The following is an 18,088-nucleotide window of genomic DNA, read 5'->3' on the forward strand; positions in this document are numbered from 1 at the left end:
CATTACGTTACATCGGGCTTGATTGCATTGCAAACTGACAAAACACAAGTTTTACATAAACCAGGGCAAAGCTGCAGGAGAGTTTCTACTGTTAAGGTTCTATGCACCGTACGGTACACATACAATTCTATAGCAGGGCAGACTCAATTGAAATGGCTACCGCCTGTGACTCCTAGCTCCATGGAGGCACTTGGCTATGGAGCAAGTAACAGCACAGATTTTGCAGGCTACGGGGCAATGCTGAAGGAGCGTCAGAATCCCCTAGCTAAAATACACAGGGGCGATAGGGATAAGCGAGGTCTATGCACATAACGATACACCGGACCCCACTGCATCACAAAGTGACAAAATGTCCAAGGCACGTGAACCCCTGCATTGTGGCAGCACTCAGCTATGGAGCAAGCAACGGCATAGGTTTTGCAGGCTACGGGGTAATGCTGAAGGAGCATCGGAATCCCTTAGCTAAAATACACAGGGCTGATAGGGATAAGTGAGGTCTATGCACATAACGATACACCGCAAAGTTCCCCATGGTTTTGATTATGCCTTTTCTTTGAACACAGTATTTTCCACTGCCTCGCCCTACCCCCATCCCACTTCCCCTTCCCCCCTGGGAGCCTGCAAAGTACATGCAGTAGACAGGGAGGGAGTTCAGATCAGGTTACAAGACATGTGCAACAGTATACTACTGTATGTAGGAAAATCCCCTGCCCACTCTGATTTATGTGAAACCTGTGTGCACCCTTCCATTAAATGTATAACAAAGAAAAAAAATTATAATAAAGTGAATGTTACAGGAACACATAAAAAAAAGGTTGGCACTTCCTTCCCATTGGTGTTGGTTTATGCCTTAGGGGACTCGGATGCTAATACTTGTATTTCAAAAGCACGGTATTTTCCACCGCCTCTCCCTACCCCCATCGCCCTTCCCCCCTGGGAGCCTGCACAGGTCATGCAGTGGACAGGGAGGGAGTTCAGGTCAGGTACAATACACAAATGCCGACGATCTACAGTACTGTGTTGCTCAGTTGCGTTGGAATACAATAATTTATACTCATTACCGCTGTGTATTTGTATATAGCAGAATGAATCGCTGCTGCAGATTTACTTTGATTTATGTGAAACCTGTGTGCACCTTTTCATTGAATGTATAACAAAGAAAAAAAAAATAAAGTGAATGTCACGGGAACATATAAAAAAAAAAAAGGTTGGCACTTTGGGACTCAAACTTGGACTCTCAGCGTGGGAGGTGGGAGCCTTCATCGCTAAGTTGGTATGGAAGGGGAGACAATTAGCTACCGGAGGGTACCAACCCCAAGTTTCTGTGACCCCCACAAGGCTCATGGCAAGCGTCGGAACACATGGTGGGTCTGAATTAATGGGCCCATTATAGTCTATGGGAAAATGGGTCCACTTTGCGTACTGATATCTCTGGTTATGGGTGTCCTAGAGACTCTTGGCTTTCGGGGCAGACCAACCACTAGTTTATGTGACACTGGAAAGGGAAACGGAAAGCAACCGTGTATCGGGTCCCCTCCAGTTGTCCGCCTAGCTTGCACAGGATGCAGGGTTTCTGGCTAGATAGGAAATACTGTACAGAAATGCTAAGCATGGTAATTTGACATCCAGGAACATAGGGAGGAGTTTTTATCTCTCTCCATTATACTTAGAAAAATTACACTTGCCACCGTACGTTACAAGCTGTTTGTGCTAATTAGTACACTAGTAGAACATACTGTACAGAGATACTAAGTACAGTGATTTGGCATCCACGAACTTAGGGAGGAGCTTTAATCTCTCTCCATTGTAATCTTTCTAAGTATAATGGAGAGCGATAAAAGCTCCTCTCTAAGTTCCTGGGTGCCAAATTACCGTCCTTAGTATCTCTGTACTCTATGTTCTACTAGAGTACTAATTAGCACGAACAGCTTGTAACGTACAGTGGCAAGTTTAATCTTTCTATGTATAATGGAGAGAGATAAAAGCTCCTCTGTAAGATCCTAGATGCCAAATCACCATCCTTAGTATCTCTGTACAGTATGTTCTACTAGTGTACTAATTAGCACGAACAGCTTTTAACTGGATGCCAAATCACCGTACTTAGTATATCTGTACAGTATGTTCTATTAGGGTACTGATTAGCACGAACAGCTAGTAACGTACAGCAGCAAGTTTAATCTTTCTATGTATTATGGAGAGAGATAAAAGCTCCTCCCTAAGTTCCTGGATGCCAAATCACCGTCCTTAGTATCTCTGTACAGTATGTTCTATTGTACTAATTAGCTGTTCGTGCTAATTAGTACCCTAATAGAAAATACTATACAGAGATACTAAGGACGGTGATTTGGCAACCAGGAACTTACAGGGGAGATTTTATCTCTCTACATTATACATAGAAAGATCAAACCTGCCACTGTACGTTACAAGCTGCTCGTGCTAATTAGTACACTAGTAGAACATACTGTACAGAGATACTACGGACAGTGATTTGGCATCCAGGAACTTAGGGATGAGCTTTTATCTCTCTCCATTATACTTAGAAAGATTACAATGGAGAGAGATAAAAGCTCCACCCTAAGTTACTGGATGACAAATCACTGAACCCCCACCATGTGGCAGGCAGCGCTCGGATATGGAGTGAGAGATGGCATAAATTTTGCAGGCTACGGGGCAATGCTAGAGGAGCGTCACAATCCCCTAGCCAAAATACACAGGGGCGATAGAGATAAGCGATGTCTATGCACATTACGTTACATCGGGCTTGATTGCATTGCAAACTGACAAAACACAAGTTTTACATAAACCAGGGCAAAGCTGCAGGAGAGTTTCTACTGTTAAGGTTCTATGCACCGTACGGTACACATACAATTCTATAGCAGGGCAGACTTAATTGAAATGGCTACCGCCTGTGACTCCTAGCTCCATGGAGGCACTTGGCTATGGAGCAAGTAACAGCACAGATTTTGCAGGCTACGGGGCAATGCTGAAGGAGCGTCAGAATCCCCTAGCTAAAATACACAGGGGCGATAGGGATAAGCGAGGTCTATGCACATAACGATACACCGGACCCCACTGCATCACAAAGTGACAAAATGTCCAAGGCACGTGAACCCCTGCATTGTGGCAGCACTCAGCTATGGAGCAAGCAACGGCATAGGTTTTGCAGGCTACGGGGTAATGATGAAGGAGTATCGGAATCCCCTAGCTAAAATACACAGGGGTGATAGGGATAAGTGAGGTCTATGCACATAACGATACACCGCAAAGTTCCCCATGGTTTTGATTATGCCTTTTCTTTGAACACAGTATTTTCCACTGCCTCGCCCTACCCCCATCCCACTTCCCCTTCCCCCCTGGGAGCCTGCAAAGTACATGCAGTAGACAGGGAGGGAGTTCAGATCAGGTTACAAGACATGTGCAACAGTATACTACTGTATGTAGGAAAATCCCCCGCCCACTCTGATTTATGTGAAACCTGTGTGCACCCTTCCATTGAATGTATAACAAAGAAAAAAAATTATAATAAAGTGAATGTTACAGGAACACATAAAAAAAAGGTTGGCACTTCCTTCCCATTGGTATTGGTTTATGCCTTAGGGGACTCGGACGCTAATACTTGTATTTCAAAAGCACGGTATTTTCCACCCCCTCTCCCTACCCCCATCGCCCTTCCCCCCTGGGAGCCTGCACATGTCATGCAGTGGACAGGGAGGGAGTTCAGGTCAGGTACAATACACAAATGGCGACGATCTACAGTACTGTGTTGCTCAGTTAGTTGCGTCGGAATACAATAATTTATACTCATTACCGCTGTGTATTTGTATATAGCAGAATTAATCGCTGCTGCAGATTTACTTTGATTTATGTGAAACCTGTGTGCACCCTTTCATTGAATGTATAACAAAGAAAAAAAAATAAAGTGAATGTCACGGGAACATATATATATAAAAAAAAAAGGTTGGCACTTTGGGACTCAAACCTGGGACTCTCAGCGTGGGAGGTCGGAGCCTTCATCGCTAAGTTGGTATGGAAGGGGAGACAATTAGCTACTGGAGGGTACCAACCCCAAGTTTCTGTGACCCCCACAAGGCTCATGGCAAGCGTCGGAACCCATGGTGGGTCTGAATTAATGGGCCCATTATAGTCTATGGGAAAATGGGTCCACTTTGCATACTGATATCTCTGGTTCTGGGTGTCCTAGAGACTCTTGGCTTTCGGGGCAGACCAACCACTAGTTTATGTGACACTGGAAAGGGAAACGGAAAGCAACCGTGTATCGGGTCCCCTCCAGTTGTCCGCCTAGCTTGCACAGGATGCAGGGTTTCTGGCTAGATAGGAAATACTGTACAGAAATGCTAAGCATGGTAATTTGACATCCAGGAACATAGGGAGGAGTTTTTATCTCTCTCCATTATACTTAGAAAAATTACACTTGCCACTGTACGTTACAAGCTGTTTGTGCTAATTAGTATACTAGTAGAACATACTGTACAGAGATACTAAGTACAGTGATTTGGCATCCACAAATTTAGGGAGGAGCTTTAATCTCTCTCCATTGTAATCTTTCTAAGTATAAGGGAGAGCGATAAAATTCCTCCCTAAGTTCCTGGGTGCCAAATTGCCATCCTTAGTATCTCTGTACTCTATGTTCTACTAGTGTACTAATTAGCACGAACAGCTTGTAACGTACAGTGGCAAGTTTAATCTTTCTATGTATAATGGAGAGTGATAAAAGCTCCTCTGTAAGATCCTAGATGCCAAATCACCGTCCTTAGTATCTCTGTACAGTATGTTCTACTAGTGTACTAATTAGCACGAACAGCTTTTAACTGGATGCCAAATCACCGTACTTAGTATATCTGTACAGTATGTTCTATTAGGGTACTGATTAGCACGAACAGCTAGTAACGTACAGCGGCAAGTTTAATCTTAATCTTGCCGCGAATGTATGAATCTGCTGTCAACGTTAGGCTGGATTATCGATTCACTTTCTTGTTCTTAGTATTGTGACTACCATTAGGATTCTATTGTACCCTGGTGCACCACCAACCAATTATAACTGGCAATCCCAACACTCAGAACATTTAGAGTTGGTTTCATTAATTTAACACAAATATTTATTTCGACTGTTTATTGGTGTGGAAACACAACTGCATTTTAGACACTTGTCCACATATCTGTGGTTAAGTGGATAGTGGGTACAATGGCATTTTGTAGGCCAATATTGTTTTTAACCTCCCAGTATAGATGAGGAATTGCTGTTCTGGTAAAATATAATTGAGATGGAATTTGGAATCAGTGACACAATTGTCCTCAATTAACCATCAGATGAATTAGCTGCTGACCATTCTACCCCCTCTCCCTCCTCATAAATTTTCCTAGACAATCAAACAAATTAAATTAACTAACTAATCAATCCTTCTTTCTTTTTTCCCCAGCAACTGAGAAGAGAAAAGGTCACGGAAGAAAAATCTTCAATTACCGTCCCCAATGATTAAAATTTTTGGATTCAAACAATTAAATGAAATGGACTGACTAGGGCAGTATGGATGGTGTAATGGTTAACTTTACTGCCTGACCGCAATGAGGTCATGGGTTCCATTTACACCATGGCGCTAACTGTGTGGAGTTTGTATATTCTCCCTGTGTTTGCATAGATTTCCTCCTGGAGCTATGGTTTCCTCCAGGTGGTATTCAGTATACTGGTTGTTGGGATCCCGGCGCACAGTATACTGGCGCTGGAATCCTGACAACCGGCATACCGACACCATTTCTCCCTCTTGGGGGTCCATGACCACCCTGGAGGGAGAATAGATAGCGTGGCGTGCATAGTGTGCCACCGTGCCCGCAGCACGGTGAGCGCAGTGAGCCCGTAAGGGGCTAATTTGAGCTCGCCCCACTGTCGGCAACTCATACCACACTCGTTTCCTCCCACTATCCAAAAATCTGCTGGTAGTTTAATAGGCTCACGTCAAAAAGATTAACCATAGTGCGTGTATGTATTAGATAGGCCAAGGAGTTCTTATTGGCCATCAAATTCTAAGCTAGCTCTTCTTTCTTTCACCAACTGATAAGAGAATAGGCCATGAAAGAAGGATTTCTGATCATTACTGCCATGAAAGAAGAATTTTCAATAATTACCATCCCAAATGCCCCCATTGATTAAAATTTTCGGAATCAAATAATTAAATTTAATTAACTTACAAATCAATCCTTCCTTCTGATCTAGTTCTTGATTAATGAAAACATTCTTGGTTACGTTTTATGGTTTAATATATTTTATTAAACGGTCATCATGTCTGCCACTGCAGTGCCACTCTGTTTCCTAGATGTTTCATGTTTGAAGTTGACTGCCATGTGTTTGCGCTGCCCTCTACTGTCGCCTAGCTTAGTCAGCCAGCTATCTCTGTGCAGCCTTTTGGCCTAAACTGGATGAAAACAATATTGTGGAGCTGTGAAGTGGTCAAGATTGACTGGAAATTACTAGAAATGAATGTTATTGAGGTTAATAATACTGTAGGAACAAAAAAGGCATATATTATGTGATTTTAGCTGTTATAAATGACTGAAAAAGATACAAATCAAAAACCAACAACACAAACCAAATCACATGAGGGTGGGTTTTGGCAACACCAAAACACAAAGTTAATACAGATCCAAAACCGAAACTAATACACTAGAGATGTGCACCGGAAATTTTTCGGGTTTTGTGTTTTGGTTTTGGATTCGGTTCCGCTGCCGTGTTTTGGATTTGGACGCGTTTTGGCAAAACCTCCCTTAAAATTTTTTGTCGGATTTGGGTGTTTTTTTTTCAAAAACCCCTCAAAACAGCTTAAATCAAGTCAAGCACTAGACATTATAAGGCTTTACATTATATAATGGAGTATAACATCATGTATATGTATTAATGGAACAGAACAAAATAAATATGTCATGCTTGGTGTCAAAATGATCAAGCTAATGAGTGTGTTGGTTTGATGGCAGTGGTTAAGTTGTAGCACATTGCAATGAGTAGTTATGATTAAATGTATGAAAGCTGAAGTCACTCTTATTGGAACAAAGAACATTCCTGAAAGAAAGCATGTGGCCAGGAAACCAGTGGCCAACCCCTATGATGTCATCTTCAAGGTTGGACATTACTTGCATGTGAACTGACCAATAACCCATCATGAAGGAGAAAGTTCCCTCCCCTGGACCAATAATAGAAGACATGTACTCCCCCAATATACACAGTGTATAGCTGATCCCAGAGACAAGAAGTTCTGTTTTGCTGTTATTCTGCTGCTGGTAGTTGCTGTTTGTTGGTGTTGAGGCAGATCCAGAGATGGAGGAAATGTGTTATATTGTTTGCATAGCCTTTTAAATATCAAATATATATATGAATGAGCATTGGAACTCAGACAATGTGTGCGAGTGCTTGTTTTCTCTTAAGGGATATAGTGTTTGCGACGTACAGCGCACTTTTATCGTATATGGTAATAAGATACGTTGTGCGTCCGCAGCATATATTAACACTGGCATTATAAATATTTATTAGAAATTAATCTGTCTAACAATGTAGAGCCCCTGTGACACATTATGCCAGGTAGAGCCACCGTATATACATAACATCAGGTAGAGTCCCCTTTTACACATTAAGCTAGATAGAGCCCCCTTTTACATATTGCACCATGTAGAACCCCTTTCACACATTACACCAGGTGGAGCCACCTTATATACATAACATCAGGTAGAGTCCCCTTTTACATATTACACCAGGTAGAGTCCCCTTTTACACATTACTCCAGGTAGACTCCCTTTTACACATTACGCCAGGTAGAGTCCTCTTTTATATATTATTCCAGGTAGAGCCCTCTGTCACACATTAGGCCAGGTAGAGTCCCCTTTTACACATTACACCAGGTAGCTTTTCAGATTACTCCAGGTAGAGCTCCTGTCGCACATTATTCCAGGTAGAGTCCCTTTTCTACACATTATGCCAGGTAGAGCCCCTTTCACACATTACACCAGGTAGAGCCCATTTACACATTACTCAAGGTAGAGCCCCTTTTATACTTTACGTCAGGTAGAGTCCCGTTCTACACATTGCGTCAGATAGTTTTACACATTACGCTGGGGAGGGGGATAGAGTGAGAGAGTGTGTAAGTGTGAGTATGTTTTTATGCATACGTTTGATCCTGAAGCAGCTGCTTTACACCAGCCTCGTCCTGCCCAAATGCTGCAGACACAGAAGCAGAGCCTGATGACGGACCGGAAGCTGCAGCTCTACACGGCTACCTATGAGACAGGCCAGTGGCAGCACTGCAACTGCAAGGGGTGGGGTGGGGGGGTTGGGCGCAGCAGACAGACTGATGATTGTGGGATCTGGGTGGGTCATGGAGGTTGCGGGTGGCGGCGGTGGAAGGGGGGGGGGTTTGTTGGGGTAGATGTGCCCGCCCACAGTGCCTATGTATAAAGGGGCAATGACCTCTCTAGTGGTGCCAACTGAGATAAAAAGTGCCAACTGAGATAATAGAACCATACAGAAGGGTGTAAAAGGTACCAAAAGGTTGATTTTTACACTTTTCATTAATGTTGGAGATATGATAGCCAGCAAGTGTTTTTCAACAAATGAAAGTCTTTCCAGCATTTTGGGCAAAGGAGAATGTCTGTAAAGTGATTTTTCAGTATTTTAATACCATTTTGTAAAAATGGTTGAAAAAGTTGAAAAAAAAATGCTTTTTAGTTACCAGCTGCAAGAACTAAAACTTCAGTATAACATCTCCATATACGTGTCCCGCATCATTTTACCCATTACTGAGCTTTTTAGAGAAATTTATCTGAAAACTATTGGCCAAATTATGTTATTTACTATTTACCAGCCAGTCAAATAATGGATCAACCTAACAGTAATGCCAGCACCGGCAGCTGTGTGACCTGAATAGAGCAACACTTCAATTGCTCTGTCAGGTGCCATCTAATGGCTGCTGGTGCGCAAAACACTTGAATTCCCCAATAGAGGTGAGGAGCAACATTAGCCTTTTATTATATAGTATACCACTCCACTTGTGTAATTATTCATTGGTAGGGGTGTACCACAGGTTCTGTACTGTCTTCTGTTCATGGGGGTGTGTACACAAAACAAATGTAAATGTCTTCAAAAATTGCAATGCGAGTTTGGAATTGATTTGCGGTGTGTGTACGCCATAAGAATGGCTTGCAGGCACCAACTAGCACCTTATTGAATTGACGCCTTATAACTTGAGGGGTAAAACATTAATTACTATGTCTTGAATAACTAATCATTGGGGACTGAATTTACTTAGAATCTTGTTTTGCCCAAGTTTAAACACGCTGGTGATTGATTGGACATGGATTAATTTTTCTTATTCAAACACGGAACTTTAGCAAATCTGCAGTTTTGATCAGTTTGCAAAACTGTCGGAAAATCATCCAAAATCCCCAAACCGACAATTATTAAATATACCGCTCAGTGTACCCATAGTGTTAATCATAGAGTCATAGGGGGATATTCAATTGTTTGAAAAGTCAGTTGGGTGTCTGATTTTTCCTACCTAATAGACAGGGAAAAACAGACACCCAACCGACTTTTCAAACATTTGAATTCCCCCATAGTCTGTGCCTGCATGTGTCTGTGAGTCCTTTATGCTAATGCTAGTATAAGCCCTTCCTCTAGTGTACACAGGGCCGGATTATGACTTCAGGGGGCCCAGGGCACTTGAGACAGGGAGGCCCTATCTGATTACTGTGTCCGCTGGGGGTTCGGGCATGGCCTAATCGCGGGAGGTGTGGCCACGCCCCCACATGCAAATTACGGGGATCAGTATTTTTTTGGGGAGATTTTGGCCCCTCAGCTAGGGGTAAACCCAGAGGGGGGAGCAATCAGTGTGATCGTTTCCCCCTACACACCCTCACAGGCAGAAGAAACTGCTGCTGCTACGGCTATGCGGCAGCAGCCTCCCTGCAACACCACAGACCAGCCAGCACACAGCATGGTGTGCTGACTGTAGCACAATGCTGCTGCTGTTGCTGGCAGGATGGGGAGAGCTTCAGAGCTGGGACAGTTACTCCAGCTGGGGGCCCCTCTAAAACTGTGGGGCCCAGGGTACGTACCCCCTGCCCGTCCCCCCCCTTAATCCGGCTCTGTGTACAGACATGCATCTGACTGAGCGAGGACTGAGATACCCACTTTGAGTGTTGCACCAGCCCCATGCTTGTGTGCACAGATGCTTACTTGCTCACATTGGAGGACATACTCAGATGGAATAATCTGCATTTACCACAGGGCCGGTAATCTTATTTATGATTGCTGTCACCTCAGTGGCGGAACTAGAGAGTGGTGGGCCCAGGTGCAGCAATATGCTTTGGGCCCCCACCCCCCATTACGACAGTAGATGCCTGGGATGGTCACAAGATCTTGGTGTGATGCTGTCAGACTCCCAGTGCCAGTGACATAACTAGAAATTTTTCTCTCCAAAGCTAAAACATTCTCTGGCGCCCCCCTACCCATAATTGCCACTAGAAAAGCGATGAATCTGCGCACGCTGTAGGCGCTCGCACCACAAAAAAAGGCGTGGCCTTACTGAAATGGGTGTTGCTTTGCCCCTCACATTATTTGTCAGTTTTCCTCCTTATAGTAATGCCCAGTATACATTATGCCACATACTGCAATGGCCTTTAGACATTATCCCACACACCGTAATGCCCCTGACACATTATGCCACACACCATAATGCCTGTGACACATTATGCCACGCACCGCAATGCCCGTTATACATTATGCTACGCACTGCAATGACCCTGAGACATTGTAGCACATACAACGCCTGTGATACAGTACGCCACACACCGTCATGCCTGTGAGACATTATGACACACACCGCAATGCCCGTTATACATTATGCCATACACTGCAATTCCCCTGAGACATTATACCACATACCACAATGCCCGTGATATAGTATACCACACACCATAATGCCTGTGACACATTAAAACACGCCCATGGCTACAGCTTTGAAGATATCTTTTTTTTTTTATTGTGAAGCAAACAACAAATAGGACAAAATAACAAAACTTCAGCATGCATAACTATTCACCTCCCTAAAGTCAGTACTTTGTAGAGCCACCTTTTGCGGCAATTACAGCTGCAAGTCGCTTTGGATAAGTCTCTATGAGCTTGCCACACCTTGCCACTGGGATTATTGCCCATTCCTCAAGGCAAAACTGCTCCAGATCCTACATGTTGGATGGTTTCTGCTGCTGAACAGCAATCTTCAAGTATGACCACAGATTCTCAATTGGATTGAGATCTGGGCTTTGACTAGGCCATTCCAACACATTTAAATGATTCCCCTTAAACCACTCGAGTGTTGTTTTAGCAGTATGCTTCGGGTCATTGTCCTGCTGGAAGGTGAACCTCCATTCCAGTCTCAAATCACAGGCAGACTGAAACAGGTTTTGCCCAAGAATATCCCTGTATTTAGCACCATCCATCTTTCCCTCGACTAGAAACAGTTTCCCAGTCCCTGCTGCTGAAAAACATCCCCACAGCATGATGCTGCCACCACCATGTTTCACTGTGGGGATGGTGTTCTGGGGTGATGGGATGTGTTGGGTTTGCGCCAGTCACAGCGTTTTCCTTGGTGGCCGAAAAGTTCAATTTTAGTCTCATCTGACCAGATCACCTTCCTCCATACATTTGGGGTGTCGTCCACATGCCTTTTGGCAAACTGAAAACCTGCCTTCTTATTCTTAACACTAAGTAATGGCTTTTTTTCTGGCCACTGTTCCAAAAAGCCCAGCTCTATGGAGTGTACAGCTTATTGTGGTCACATGCATAGATACACCAGTCTCTGATGTGGAACTCTGCATCTCCTTCAGGGTTACCTTTGGTCTCTGTGTTGCCTCTCTGATTAATGCCCTCTTTGCCCGGCCTGTGGGTTTTGGTGGCTGGCCCTCTTTTGACAGGTTTGTTGTGGTACCATGTTCTTTCCATTTGAAGATGATGGATTTGATGGTGCTCCGAGGGATCATCAAAGATTTAGATATTTTTTTTTATAACCCAACCCTGACTTGTACTTCTCACAACTTTGTCCCTGAGTTGTTTGGAGAGCTCCTTGGTCTTCATGGTGTGATGCCTCTTGCTTAGTGGTGTTGCAGCCTCTGGGGCCTTTCAGAAAATGTGTGTTTATACTGACAGATCATGTGACACTTAGATTGCACACAGGTGAACTTCATTTCACTAATTATGTGACTTCTGTAGGTAATTGGTTGCACCAGAACTTTGGATGGGCTTCATAGCAAAGGGGGTGAATACAAATGCACATGCCAATTTTCACATTTTTATTTATAAAAATTATTTTTTTATACACATTTTTCTCATTTCACTTCACCAACTTATTTTGTGCATATCCATCACACAGAATTCAGATAAAAAAAAAATACATTTCAGGTTGTAATGTAACAAAATAGGTAAAAAGCCAAGGGGGGTGAATACTTTAGCAAGGCACTGTAAAATATAAGATTACAATCAATATAATTTGATGGTAAATACATATCTGTGTGCCAGATGGCAGACTGAGGAGTGCAGATAATGCCTGGCCATGACTTGGTGAGAGGATGCTAGTAGTGAGGCACCATTCAGCAGCATCTTGTTACAGTGCTACAGTATGGTTGGTCTGTTGTGTGGGGTTAGAGGACTACAGTAGATGGCTGCTCGTACATAAAATTACCTGATAATCTAGAAATATCTGAAAATGAAAAGGATTCAGATTTATTCTTTACGTAAATGTCCTTATTTAAATAGATTTTTTTTTTTTAAATATCAATACAGTCATTGCCTATAGCCAGCAATGCCCATCTGAAAGTGTCATTTTGCTGGCAATCTTGCAACTCAAACAGAGAACAGCTTAATGGGAAAATATTGTCCTCAACTGTAGGTCACTATTGTCCCGTTTTGATTTTTCATTTATGTACTCTGTAATTGGGCGCTGTGGATCCCTTGTGGCGCGATATAAAGAACGGATAATAATAATAATAATAATAATAATAATGCATCCTCAAGGGAAACTGATAAAGGTAACTATAATGAGTTCTCTAGATTGGTGTCTCCAAAATGATCTAAGGGCTGCATCCATCCTCACGTTGTGTTGCCTATTTTGTCATGGTTACTGCTGGGTGAAAAACAATGTTATACAGAACATAGGTTGGTTTTTCATTAATTCACTCTTCCTGAACACAATGCATTCTGCAACCAATTTCTTCCAAAATTGCGTGTCAACATAATATTCTGTCGGCACCTCCACAGTAATGCAGTGTATTATGCTATACAAATGAGAGTGACAGCATACATACTGTCATTTTAAAAAGAAAGGTACAGTATACTTTTCCACAGAGACATAATTATATAACCTATAATGTAACCCCCCCACCACCACGACCACCAGATGGAAATTATAAAGATATGTGAAAGCAACAAGTAGTTCTCGACTGACTAAAAGCATGAAGCTACAGGTCAACTATTACTATAGGGGTAAACTCCTACCAACCACCCTTTTTATATGGATACACTGTTCCCCATCTTAATCTTTAAACTGTCAATACACTGTACATACATACATACATACATGCATCCATCTATCATGGACCTGCGGTGAGGTAAATGGCTCAGGAGGCACTGGCTAGTACCAGGGCCAGGTTTACACACAATATATGAGCGAAAGCGTGCATGTGGGCATTATACACAGGTGCAGCAGTATATACTGCTGGAAATTTGGTGAGTTTTGATCAGAGATGTGCGGAAAAGATGGGCAGGAGAGGCACTGCCTCCCCTGCCATAGACTTTTCACTCCAGAGTTTGAGCCATAAAAAATATTAGAATAATACAAAGAAGATATTTTTTATATATTTTTCATATACTTCATTTAGTCAAAACTCTGGCGTAAACATTAGTATGACAGGAAAGGCTCTGCCTCACCCCACCGCACGTCACTGACATATGTACATATGTAGATACAACAGATCAAGACTGGTGTAATAGGGTAAGTAGAGTTAAACGAGATGCAGTGAGTTTATATACATAGTAGCACCACCAAAGTGTTTCTTTTCATTTAAATGTTCAGTTCACACATTTGATAATGACACAGATGAGTTTTTGTAAACTTACAAGTAATTATCATCCTTCATATACAGTATGGGAGTATTTAATTTAAATTTAAAATTGAATACACCCTTCTAAATGGTAATTACATCCAGTGGCAGATTTTACCTATGGGCTGCAGACCTCCCCTTATCCCCCCTGTAAAACCCACCACCTCAGCTCATGTCAGTGAGCCAGATGCAGTCCATGACTGCACTGGCTGCACTTGCTACACTGTGATTAGCAGTGACTTTCTATTGGAAGTCCTATCTGACACTCACCCACAGGACATGCAGTCCCATAGGGAGAGGTGTTTTCTCTGTGATTAGCAGAGAACTGGCTTCCTGTGGGAAGTCACTTCCTGCCTTTCAGGGGGATCAGTACTAAATCCCGCTGGATGGGATCCCGGCAGTCGGAATCCAGACTCCAGAATCCCGACCGGCACAATCCCAACAGGGGGGCGAGCGCAATGCAGCCCCTTGCGGGCACACTCATTTATTCTCCCTCTATGAGTGTCGTGGACACCCACAGAGGAAGAATATGTCAGGATTGTGCCGGTCGGGATTCCGGTGTCGGTATTCTGACCGCCGGGATTCCATCCGGCGGGATCTTGACGGCATCCACTTTCGGGCAGCACTAGCTGGCTTCTATGGGCTGCAGCTGATGCAGTCCATAGAAGCTGGGGGTATCGAGCATGCAGTTTTACCGTCACCATACCCTCCAACATTTTACACATAAAAATCTGTACAAATTAGAAAAGGGAGCATGGTCACGGGTAAAGGGGGCATGGCCACACCCCTTTTCCTATACACCCCTTTTCCTATACTTTTAATTTAAAAGGTACTGTACCTGCCAAAAAGGTACAGTTGGAGGGTATGCGTCACTGGTGTGCAGTCCCACAGCCAGTGGTCCCCAACCAGGAGGAGAGAACAAGGCTAGCCCTCCCCCCTCATCTAGGTAGGAGCTGCTGCTGATTACATCCATTTTGAAAGCAGATATCTAGGTTAGTTATTTTATTGTGTAATTATTTTTGCTTCTTTGTTGGAGCCAAATGTTGTCAGATAATTATGTGTCTGTTATAAATACTATTCATCCTAACAGCCCAGGTATAACAGTATAGTAAGCCTAGGGAATTAATATAGTGCCATTTACAAAATGAAAGCAATATGATTGGCTGGTGCTGGTCGCAGTACCTTTATTATCTGTACACCAATTTTCAAAAATGTTTGTCAGTATCTTTCACACATTAGATGCTTAACCCCGCCTGCAGGTGCACGTAAATGTTTGAGGGTTAAGGTCATTTGTGTGGCATGTTTCTAGGGGTTCAAATGGTTTATTTTGCAACTAAAATCCACTTGGTGTATCAGTGGGTCTAGTAGAGTATATCCAATAAGTACCTAATTAATACTGATTGTAAAGGGGTGAAGTCCTTTGTTTACATCTGGCCCCATAAATTGTGACATCTGACAAACGTTAGCAGATTGAACTGACTTGCATAAAGTGTTATTTTCACTAACCAGTTCAAGATCTTTAATATTGTGCATATGATGTGCTGAAGTGGGCCAGGTGTAGACAGTGAAATGCGTAAGTCTGGCTTCCCAAAGATCAATAAGGTACTAGTTTCATACCCCCTACTAGGGGACCATCAATGTCTATTTTGCACATTTAACTCTTAAAAAATGTACAGAGGTGGATTGTTAAAAAAAAAAAAAAATTTGCAGATTAGAAGATAACATCTACAGTTTCAGTCAAATTAAATCAAAGTTCCTTTAGGGCTTGTTTATGGTTTCTTAGTAGTGCGTGTTTAGGAACATCATTAATACCTTAGAAAAACGTTAGAACTAAAGAGCTAGTTGACTTTTAACTCCATTAAACTACCTCCAAAAATGTTGTTGGACTAGTCAGTTCTGGTTCCTGGTGGGAAAGAAATTGCTGAGGAGATGTCATGCTTATGATTTTATAGCTTAGGAAGTAGGAACCATGCCAAGGACAAAACGTGAAGAGTTTCTTTCTGGAAGAGACACAGTATATTGATATTGCGAAATGTGGAGAAGGTCAGTTTTTTCTTTATAAGTCTATTGCCCACCTGCTTATATATAGTAACATTTCAAAACATATAACTTAGGCATTCTGGGCTCCCCCTATGCTGTGGGTGTCATTGTGTACTTCCATTATCTGGAATAAACAGAACAGAAAGTCTTTATTGTAGTGTGTTCACAAAAAAACAGATACAGATAGGCAATCTGCATTGGCTCTATCTGTTGGACTGGGTTCCCTGGTTTCAGTTTACATGATTGCATTAAAACAGAAGTTTTCATCCACATTTTTACATGATTTTATTTTAAGTTTGTACCCTCCAAAGTACAAATATTCAATCTAAATCAGTCTCTATGCCCCTTATTAGAGGGACAGTTTTATGGATTGCAGATTATACATATGATCGTCTTTTCTACAACCTCTCGGTAACCTCAAACCTTGTTTATTGCGACACCCATCAGTTACCCAGCAACACCCATCAGTAACTTGGCATGCTAAGAGAACATTGATTTGTTCTGCTCATTGTGCTTCACTTAGTTAATAATAACCCCTATATAGAACATATTTGCCAATCATTTCTATACAATACAACTGCATAGTTATCATTCTGTTCATAAATTATTTAAAGATTACAATTGCATCATTAATAATAAGGGATTTTTTTTATTTATCTGTCTATCAACCAGGGGTGTACTGAAACCTTTTGGTCCTGTCTCCATTGCCAGACATCCCCTTCTCTCTCCAATGATTGCATGTCTACATTTAAGTTGGTTTTGAGTCTACTTTGTCCTCTGGATAGTTGTGTCTGTCTGGGTCTTGTGTTGGCAGAGGATTATCAGCCTGTGACTGAAGTCCTACTGTGGATATGGATCTTTCATCAAGATCTGATATACCGTCTACGCTGATGACATATGGTGGAGCATTGTCGGGGTAGTCTCCCCTTTTCTTTCCATATTTTGAATATCCAATTATCATCAACATGGCTGCAACATCAAATACCAGCTCGGCTAGTTCTGCCACCGAAAGAACTGAAGACCCAAACCAAAAACTCCACTGGTTTCCCATTGTAGATAGAAGGTCGTGAATCTATAAAGGGAGAAAGGAACGTAGATTTTGTATTTTTGTTTTTTAAAAGCAACAAAAAAATTGTATTTGTAATGTAGATACTTTGGGTTAGATTTTGCTGGACCCTCATAATCTGGGTATAGAAGGAAGAAACTTTACATTGATGTTTTTTTAATAAAGCATATGGTTATTTATATTATACATTGTCTAGTGACTTTGAGGCTACACTCTAACCAGGGCCATATTTAGCATTAGGACCATGTATTTCACAAATTCATCTGTCAAAAACACACGTCAGTTCCCCACTGGGCCAGGGAGCTGGATCAGTTCCAGCATATACTACAGTTCAGATGGCAGATAATTGCAAACAAAAGCTGTTACCAGTCACTGTACTATAAAAAAAACCATTTGTCATCGTCATCATTATCACCAATCATCATAGTTTATAAGGCGCCAAAGATTTCATATTGTCATGCAATCAACAAACTACAAATAGAAATAGTAAGAGGCAAGAGAAACAACAGCACCATAATAATGAAACATTAAGAAATAAAAATGGAAAAAAAACGCATAAGAAAACACAACTTGAACAAAGGAAAGCTTCCAAGAAGACAAGAAGAGAGCAGACAGGAGGTAAGGAGGGCCATTGTCCAGAGAGCTAAGATTGAAGTGGGTTTTGAAGCAAATGAAGATTATAGGTCTTTAGGGAAAGGAATTGGAAAGAACTTAAGGGGTCATTCCGACCCGTTCGCACGGAGAGGTTCTTTGCTGCAGTGCGAACGGGTCGGAAATGCGCATGCGCGGCGGATGCCGCCAGCGAGAAAAGTGATCGCAAGAATACGGACA

The 18,088-nt window shown here is 42.3% G+C and overlaps 1 protein-coding gene and 1 long non-coding RNA gene across 3 annotated transcripts in view; one reads left to right on the forward strand and one right to left on the reverse strand.

Moving 5' to 3' along the window:
- The window catches only part of LOC134965428 (uncharacterized), a 91,066-nt gene extending 84,117 nt beyond the window's left edge, over positions 1 to 6,949 (forward strand). For both annotated transcript variants that reach the window (XR_010188355.1, XR_010188356.1), the window contains one exon: positions 5,439 to 6,949. This is a non-coding gene — a long non-coding RNA (uncharacterized LOC134965428). The remainder of the gene's footprint in view (positions 1 to 5,438) is intronic.
- A 9,871-nt stretch (positions 6,950 to 16,820) lies between these two features.
- The window catches only part of SCNN1D (sodium channel epithelial 1 subunit delta), a 103,556-nt gene continuing 102,288 nt past the window's right edge, over positions 16,821 to 18,088 (reverse strand). The window contains exon 12 of the mRNA XM_063943038.1: positions 16,821 to 17,263. Coding sequence (XP_063799108.1) covers positions 16,940 to 17,263 — 324 coding nt within the window. The 3' untranslated portion in view covers positions 16,821 to 16,939. The remainder of the gene's footprint in view (positions 17,264 to 18,088) is intronic.

Source organism: Pseudophryne corroboree, chromosome 10 (genome assembly GCF_028390025.1).
Source record: "Pseudophryne corroboree isolate aPseCor3 chromosome 10, aPseCor3.hap2, whole genome shotgun sequence".
Taxonomy (NCBI): Eukaryota; Metazoa; Chordata; class Amphibia; order Anura; family Myobatrachidae; genus Pseudophryne; species Pseudophryne corroboree.